Below are 9,493 nucleotides of genomic sequence, written 5' to 3' on the forward strand. Positions count from 1 at the left end.
TTTCCCACAACTTGGCCTGTCGTTGTGCCGCCCCTGGTCCTCCTTGCGTGTGACTTGCTCGCAGGGTGCTGAGATGAGTTTTCATAAACTCCGTAATAACATCTATTTCCCGTATAGAGAACATTTTTTCCCTTTGTTTTGGTACAGTAACTGTAACGGCGGCCATGTTTGTTGACAAACAGTCGTCTGACATTTGTCCGCGAAAATTACGTCATGCACGCAGTGCATTATCGGAAAATTTACCGTGGTTAAATTGATATTTTACGTGGTTAGGTTACCGCGCGGTTAAACTGGTTTATACAAGAGAAAATAACCAGTGGTTACCTTACCACGGTATATACCGCGGTTATAGTTTAACCGTGGTATATTTTAACCATTGTTTATACAATTGGCTGCAGTACTTGTTTTTTTCCAGGAAGCTGACTCGAGTGTGGTTCAAATAAACTTTAAGCTTTCATCACAATCCAGCTAAAATAAATCTATAAAAAATCTTAAATGCACAAACCACCTGTCTGCAGCCAATTGTATAAACAATGGTTAAAATATACCACGGTTAAACTATAACCGCGGTATATACCGTGGTAAGGTAACCACTGGTTATTTTCTCTTGTATAAACCAGTTTAACCGCGCGGTAACCTAACCACGTAAAATATCAATTTAACCACGGTAAATTTTCCGATAATGCACTGCGTGCATGACGTAATTTTCGCGGACAAATGTCAGACGACTGTTTGTCAACAAACATGGCCGCCGTTACAGTTACTGTACCAAAACAAAGGGAAAAAATGTTCTCTATACGGGAAATAGATGTTATTACGGAGTTTATGAAAACTCATCTCAGCACCCTGCGAGCAAGTCACACGCAAGGAGGACCAGGGGCGGCACAACGACAGGCCAAGTTGTGGGAAAAAGTGACCGCCGAGATAAATGCTTGTGGTAACGGTCCTCGGACCTTGAAACAAGTAAAAGAAAAGTGGAGGAATATGGTTTGTTTATTGTCTTTTCACCAAGTGATATTTGTAATTTTTGTAGATCTACTGATCTGGATTCAAACCCGAGAACTTGAGTTCTCTAAGAAGCACTCTACCACGTCGCCATTTTATAAAATATACAGTAGCGATAGTAGGGGGTATTTATATAAGTGCTATATTTTACCTCTACTACATGTACATATTTAGTATTATTTACCGAGCTGTAGGGATCAAGAAAGTTACTTCACCTCAGAGGAATTTTAAAATATTTGGCATTACAGTATAGCAAGTGGTCATCACATAGAAATATTTCTTTTACTGATTACATTCTTAGTTTTAACTTTTACAGACAAGTGAAATATTGCTAAATTTCAGGTAAAGATGGCGAAAACAGATGTGTCAGCAGAGAGGACCAGTATGAGGAAGACTGGAGGAGGCCCGCCACGGCCGGAGATGTCACAGACTTCTCAGACTGTGGCGAGCCTGTACGAGAGCTCAGCATCTTTTCATGGTGTGTGTTCAGATGCTGACACACTCATCAATGTTTCTGGTAAGAACGTAAAATTATAATATAAATAGTTAAAGGATATAACTTTCCACATGAATACACAACGATTTGCAATGTACCGAACACCGACGCAATCCTCTTAGAAAATTACAAAACAATGAATAATTTCCATTTTCATATAAAACGACAATTGAAATCATTTCGTCATTGTTGTTGATGCAGGCTGCACAGATGTCGATATAGGACAGCAGGTTGTAGACCATCTAGATCTGCTCAGCTGGGACCAGCAGGACACAGAGACAGAGACCAGCGAGAGTGCGGATACAACTACCAGGAATATATTCTCCGTAGCTGGTGATTTATTAAGTTTAACTCTAATAAATGTTGTCTTTTTTATCCTAAAATCTGTTTCATTTTAGATAAAAATAACAATAAGCAAATTAAACAATAAAAATGTAAATTGACTCACTGTTAATACATTTGTACTATCAAAGTTGTAATTCCTACAAACTTCTTCCAATTCCCCAGTAGCTGTATCCAATCCTAGACGAATCAGTTATAAACAAACAAGCTTTTCAAACATCGATGAAATTCAGGCACCAATCGCACCATGCCCTTGAAACAATGTGTGAAATTAAACAATTTCCAAACGCATGGTTCAAAGATAACCTGTATTTTAGCATCCTTTGTGGAATATTTCCAGTCCGCAACATATCTAGTTCCTTATAGATCTACAATATCAGTTTTCAATAAAATTATTCATCTCATCTCATCTAGTCCCGTTTACGAAATGCAAGAAAATTTTAATTCTTTTCTCCGAAACCAATTCGTGACGTAGGGCACGAATGACGTAAGAATACAATGGCCATAATTGAGCAGCGCCATGATAAAACCAAAATAGTGGCTTTGCGACCAGCATGGATCCTGACTAGCCTACGCATCCGTGCAGTCTGGTCAGGATCCATACTGTTCGCTTTCAAAGCCTATTGGAATTAGAGAAACTGTTGGTGAACATCATGGAGCCTGATCTGGATCCATGCTGGTCGCAAAGCCACTATGTTGGTTTTCCCATGGTGCTGCTCAATTATGTAAATTTATACGGGGCGCACAAGGGAAACAGTACCCTTTAAACAAACAATCAGTCGATAGAATATATGAATTTTATCTTATGTCACGCTAATAGAAGGAGAATTTTGCAATACTTAATATAATACATTTTAAAATATATATTTAAACAATGGTTGTTTATCCATTTATCAATTTCAAGTACCTATGTTTTTACTTTAAGACACTGTATAAACATAAACATGTCCTGTTCTATGGAAGGCCGGTTGTGCACTGTTGTAAATTGCTTGGTTGTGCGTGTTCTAATCCCATTCTAACACGTTCGAATTACACCTGGAAAGGATACTTATCTAAAGTCTAATTCAGGCGGAATAGCCAAAAGTAGGTCAATTTGCGAAAAGTGTTTTAAAAAGAAAATCTTTTAAAAAAAAGTGTTGGAATTCTTGATACTTAGTAAATGCCAAATGCGTCCATTAACTTCAATGTGAATTATTGAATGAACAAAATATGATATTTATCATTTACTGTTTCTTACGCAGCTGCTTTGTGCAACATCAACCAGCCAACAGGGACAGAAGCAGCGAGGCAGGCGGATACTATGCCAGAGGGAGTCAGTATCCAACCTGACTATCCAGAGGATTCTTGTGTACCATGCGCAAACCGTTCTAGTAAGTTTAATACATTTTACGGTTGTATCATCACTGGTGAAGGAGTTGACGTTTTGTTTTAAATATGTTCTGCATAATTCCGGCTATGTATAGATGGCCGTAGAAGCGTTAGAGGTAAAAGTACATTGAGCCGTGCCACGAGAAAACCAACATAGTGGGTTGGCGACCAGCATGGATCCAGACCAGCCTGCGCATCCGCGCAGTCTGGTCAGGATCCATGCTGTTCGCTAACAGTTTCTTTAATTGCAATAGACTTTGAAAGCGAACAGCATGGATCCTGACCAGACTGCGCGGATGCGCAGGCTGGTCTGGATCCATGCTGGTCGCAAACCCACTATGTTGGTTTTCTCATGGCGCGGCTCATTTATTTTATTCTTTGGTCTGACCTACTGTAATGTTATTTTACAACAATTCACTGTTCAGGCGTCACAATTATTACTTAATTGCGTCAAACGGCATAGCGGCGCGTTGAAAAAGAAACCAACAAAAAGGCAAATATTTGGCGGACGTCGTAAATGATGTACCTAAACGTGCTTGGTAACGTGTTAAAATCGAAGTAATAGATCCTATTTTGTAATTTGCTCTTGAATAAATTGTTTGTCATTCAGATGCGTATTATTATTTTACTCGGGATTCACCATCGTGGCATTATTCCTTCGCATCTGAACTCCAAACAATGATTTTATTCAACGACAAATCACTGGATGAGATACATTATTTCTTAAATTATTATTTGGCTGTGGAAGACCAATATCATAAAACCATACTTACATACATTTAAACCCGATTTCTTCTCTTGTTTAAAAGTATACCACCGAGTTTTGCAAATAACAACGCTATAAAAAGTTGAGTTCACGTACATAAAGCATATAATTTGATTTTTTCTTTTACAGCTGTCACCACACAGAAGCAATCATCGAGCACAAGTTATCAGCAAAAGAAAAGCAGTAATCACAAAAGGTTAACACCTAATTGTAAAATAACTTGTATAATTTAATAACACTGTGGTTGTTTTCTATATTTTGTTCGTTCCTCGTTGCTTCGAAAGTTCTAAAAGGAATGCATTTTTCTTGAATGAAAATAAGCTGTAACATAATGATGTATGTATTTTTTAAACATTGATATTCTGTAATAGTGAAATGTTACTTTCTATAAATTAAATATGTTACACTTGCTATACTTTTGCCGAAAACAACAAGAAAAACAACACTAATACAACAATAGTTTACATACACACCATGGTAGCTAACTGATGATTTTCTTATGTTGTAGAACACTGAAGGACCTCCAAACGGTGTACTTTGAAAAACAGATTGATCTAGCCGAGGCACAGATGGAATGCTTCAACAAGATTTCAAAGCTAGCCGATGTTTCAATCGAGAAATTCAAATAACTTTTGAAATTATTATCTCAGTAATTCTTGATAGTTGATACATGTACATTATATGTCATTCCAGACTTCTGAATATATATAAAAGCTGAAATATGAAAATAAATTATGAAACCAAAATAAATTGGTGTTAAAAGTGTCAAGTCTTCACTTTCCATAAAACGTCAATGTATGGTGTGACTTAATCATCGGTTTCTTCTGTTATTACTGATTCTGAAAATAAGCACGAGCCACATGGTCTCGAACTCCTCGCCGATCCATTCGGCCATTAAAGATGTCGGCGGGAGGCTGATCCAGATCACCGGCTTCTTCCACCTCTGGTTCACCCCACTGCAGCCTCAGATTATGGAGGACAGCACACGCCACGATTACACGTGTCACCCTCTGAGGCTTCATGCGTATCTACAATGATAAAATATAACAGTGTAAATATGAACTGCGTATTACCAATTTATGCAGAATATACTAGTATCTAACTTGACCTACTGACCTACTTTTTTTTCTTTTTGAAGCTACAGCAATCAAATTTTAATCATGTTTTTTGACAGTTTTGCATTTAAATTTCAACTTCGACCTTGGCTAACCTACTTGACGTACTGACCTTCTTTACTTGCTTTTTTTGGAAATTACAACATTGAAATTTCAATTATGAATTCAGTTTTACATGCAAATTTGGACTTTGACCTTGAGTGACCTTGACCTTTTGGCATCCTTTCCTGTTTTTGAAACTACAGCATTGAAATTGGAACCATATTATACTGATTTCAATGCATATTTCAACACTGACATTGACTTACCTAGACTTTAACATTTGACATTTTTCAAGTTTTTCAAGCTTGCAGTGCTCAGCGAAGTTTGAACCATATGCATAACTATGAATGGAGAATTGAATTTTTCAGCTAGACATATCAATACTTCATAGTGATTGAACTTCTTCCATATAACAATGATATTGTTTTCTAGTGATTGCACTTTTTTTTTGGATAGACATAAAAACTGTAGTTTATACTCATTGTCCTTATATATCGGAAACTAACTTACTTCCCCATGTAAAACATGGAATGTCCTCTTCCATACACCAAATGTCCTTTCAACCAAATTCGGTGTGGAGATGTGCGCCCGGTTGTACCTCTCCTCTGTTTCATTCCCTAAAAAGTTATTTATTAATTGCATCAATTATAAATTTGATATTTAATTTGTCGCAAGTATCAATCATTTCAGTTGATTAAAGTGCAATACCATTAAAACAAAAGTACTTGTACAGTGAAAACTCCCAATATTGTAACATAATTGTTCAATACACAGAATAAGCCAAATACATACCAGGCTGCAAGAAAGGCGTAAGCAGAAATGGCCGACAGGGGTAGCCACTATCCCCCAACAAATATCCGCGCTCTGGATCTGAAATTATAATGTGATAAAGTAAAATACCAGTAATGTAACAGTATTGAAAAGTAAAACTGTGGTAGATTTGATTTTAGCATTAAACGGCATATTCATATTCCTTTTTATATTAACTGCATATTAAAATTAAATGCAACATATTGACTGTACTGTTAACTATTTCAACTAACCTTTAAGAATGACCACTTTGATACTACAATCAATGGAACATACCTTGGTGATGAGCTTCAAGGTACCGGCCTACATTAGAAACTCGTAAGATGTGGCTGTCATGGCAGCTTCCAGGCCAACAGGCATTGATGCTTGTGAACATCCCTGTGTATATAATGTGTATGTGTGACATTCACTTAAACAAATAACAATTGGCATAATGAGCAGTATCAATTTTGCAAATTGTATTAAGCAAACGGTGTTTCGCATACACTGTAGTTTTAAACACATGTTATAGCCCGAATTAATACATACAACATATCAAAATATATAAATGACATATCAGCAAAGGGGTCTAGCCACAAGCTCTAACAACTTAAGACCAATTCTCTGTAATATTTATTAAATGACATTTTTTTTTGATAAAATAAAAAAAAACACTTCTACTTATAAGGTATAAATACTTTCAGTGGTAAAATGAACGTTTCTGTTATCAATTTACATTAACTTAAGCATGTAACAAACTTAATTTTTGGGATTTGAAATACAAATATCCCAGCCATTTTCATCCAGCATATTGTTTTTAGTGAATATTTTAAAAATTGATATTTTAACAATCAAATTAAGTAAATTAGATGATCTACATTACAGTTTAGTTATTATTTTGCTAGATACAAATTTAGATGTATATAATTCTTTCAAACTATCAAGACAATGACCAGACTTTTCAAGGATAGCTTTAGTTAATGTAGATTTAAGACTTGGCTTAGTTTATTTAGAAAAAAAAAACCCTGATCATGCACATTCCAGTGCCAGTAAATACTCAGTAAATACAAACTGAAGTTGCAGACATATTTCCCAATTCTTTCTGAAATTAATCAAAATACACAAATAAATCTACTTTATTTTTTTTAAATAAATACATGCAGGTAAAATAGAATGTTATATACATTGTATATCTTAGAATGAATGCTGTTTTACAGATGACAGTATTATTGTTACATGAATGAGGTCTTAAATTTTTATTTTTGAAAAATGAATTTCCTCAGAAAATATGATTTTATGATACAGTCTTGAGTGAAAAAGAGTTGTAATGTTATAACAGTCTCACAAAATCAAGTATACTAATTCAACCATTATTTTGCTATATTTTCTAAGTATTTTTTAAAGATTGAAAAAACCGAACCACAATAAGTTTATCTTTGGTAGAAAATAACCAATTAGATCTGTATGTGATTGTGGGTAATAAGACTTCATGTATAATTATGCTGTAAACTGGTAACCAAATCTAATGGGAACTGCAAAACATGTTCTTTTTTTACAAATATTTAAAGACTGTCATGTGTCTTTTTCTTTTAAATATGTTCAAATGCATCTTTTTCAAAATACATTAATTTTTATTAAATTTAGATATAACAATTTTAATGTTATACATGCAAGATTAATCAAGCAATAATAGAATTTTTTAAATTTAATTCAAGGTCAAGAACTGAGTTATTTTTCCATTAAAGGGTCTTTGGTTAAAACATTATGAAAATTTTTAAGAAATGACTTTCTCAATTTTTTCCATAAATCTGAAAAAGAAACATTCATGCATAAAACATAATTCTATTTTCAGGGAGGGTGTCCAGTGCTAGTACTTCTATTCACTGTCAAAGACACCAATCACTCTTTTGGTCTGTGGCAATCAAAAATAAAGGCAGATCTTCACTGTTCAGATGTCCATAACTTATTATAAAAACACTGATTGATGATTCCCCACTTTCAGCCTCTCTATTTGGAAAACAACAACAAAAACACCATTTCTAAACATTTTGCCTTCACGGTGACACACTGCATCTCTACCTTAGAGATAAAATGTCATCTTGTCAACACTTTAACTACCTGGATCAAGCAGTTAAGTCACAGACTGCAGTTAATTTTAGCAGTCCTTGTTATTTTCATTTGATACACATCCAAGCTTCACATGCCTATTTAGCATAAAATCTCTGACTGTCATTTTGTTAATTTACAAAAAATTTACAAAATCCATGTATGCATCTTCGTTTCTATGGTAACCGGGACATATATTGAACAGGAGTTTCTGAATTTTGCATCCTCCTCAGGAAAAATCGGTATAAAGGAAATCTGTGAATATGGGTTTCCAACATTTTTTTTCTTACAGAGAATTTGTCTTGGCTCTGCCCTGCATGTATACTGTAAAAATACCACACCGGCCTTTCATACAGTTACTTTAGCAAGGTACTTGTATGATGTCATCAGTAAAGTGATGTCATCAATACACTTGTGTGTACACATATTATGTTTACCAATTTCAAGGTTAATAAACAGTGTAAAGGCGAGACATTGTATTAACTATCTCTTGAGAATCTGTAAATTTAAGTATACATATGGAATTAGGAATTACCTGTGTTTAAAGTGACAGTAGGTCTGTAAAATGAAATGCTGCATGAAATGCCTGCGAAGCTTCTGTAGATGTACTGCTGAATATGGATTATCAAGTTAACAAGTAAGATGTTTGCTTCTATATTTCACATATCAATGTAAATGTAGAGCTAGTGCACAAGGGTGCAATACCATACTTAAATTACAAACAAAGGAAACATACCTTTGTGATCGCAGGTCGCCTGGACATTTATACTGTGTTGGTGTTTTCTGTTAACAAATGCAGCCTCATCTGGATAACCAGGCGAAATTATTTTAACATGGGTCCCGTCAATACAACCAATTACAGATGGGAACCCACGAATGGCGTAAAATCCACTCATGATCCGTCTTCGGTCGTGGTCCGTCACAGGAAACTTGATAAATTGGTCTTTCAGTCCAAATAGTACGTCGGTAACGTCTCTCACGACCCGGGAGACGGTAGAAATGTCTACGCCAAAGGTGTCGCCGATAACCTGCATGAAATTACCTGTAGCAAGAAATCTCAATGTTATCAATTTGTTGCCGTGGTGTCAGGGCTTGGTTACGTCGCGTCCGTCGCTCCAAAGTTGGTCCAACAAGTTCAACAAGTCTGTCTATGTTGTCAGCTGAAAACCTGTACCTTTGGCGTAATTCTTCATCCGTCAAGTCCGTCAATTGTCTGTCAATACGTCGAAACTGTCGAGGTCGTCTATGTCTTACAAAATGAATGGCGGCCATGTTTGAGTGGTTACTTTGTGGTTACCAAGCTCCTGTAGGTAGGTTAAAACTAACCGTGGTTATATCGCGGTTACCACGTATGACGTTATCTATACAATCGCTTACCACGATGTAACCATGTTGGTTACTGGCACTTAGTGGTTACCGCGCGGTTAAAAGTTTTATACAATTGGCTGCTGGTGTCATGAGAAG

The 9,493-nt window shown here is 35.7% G+C and overlaps 2 protein-coding genes across 2 annotated transcripts; one reads left to right on the forward strand and one right to left on the reverse strand.

The window, feature by feature from the left end:
- The first annotated feature begins 1,223 nt into the window (after window positions 1-1,223).
- LOC123559614 (uncharacterized) lies at window positions 1,224-4,629 on the forward strand. The gene is made up of 5 exons (XM_053532540.1): window positions 1,224-1,522; window positions 1,703-1,834; window positions 3,085-3,213; window positions 4,107-4,173; window positions 4,486-4,629. Exons 1-5 carry the CDS (start codon window positions 1,354-1,356, stop codon window positions 4,604-4,606), a joined length of 618 nt encoding a protein of 205 aa, XP_053388515.1. The 5' UTR covers window positions 1,224-1,353; the 3' UTR covers window positions 4,607-4,629.
- Window positions 4,630-4,714: 85 nt separating this feature from the next.
- On the reverse strand, window positions 4,715-9,111 carry LOC123560875 (putative nuclease HARBI1; the record flags this gene model as incomplete). Its single annotated transcript, XM_053532539.1, has 5 exons — window positions 4,715-5,005; window positions 5,645-5,751; window positions 5,927-6,004; window positions 6,221-6,322; window positions 8,766-9,111. Coding segments are annotated over 5 exons (831 nt in total), but the record flags the coding sequence as incomplete, so codon positions are not given.
- Between the last annotated feature and the right edge of the window lie 382 nt (window positions 9,112-9,493).

Source organism: Mercenaria mercenaria, unplaced genomic scaffold, assembly GCF_021730395.1.
Source record: "Mercenaria mercenaria strain notata unplaced genomic scaffold, MADL_Memer_1 contig_1425, whole genome shotgun sequence".
Classification (NCBI taxonomy): domain Eukaryota; kingdom Metazoa; phylum Mollusca; class Bivalvia; order Venerida; family Veneridae; genus Mercenaria; species Mercenaria mercenaria.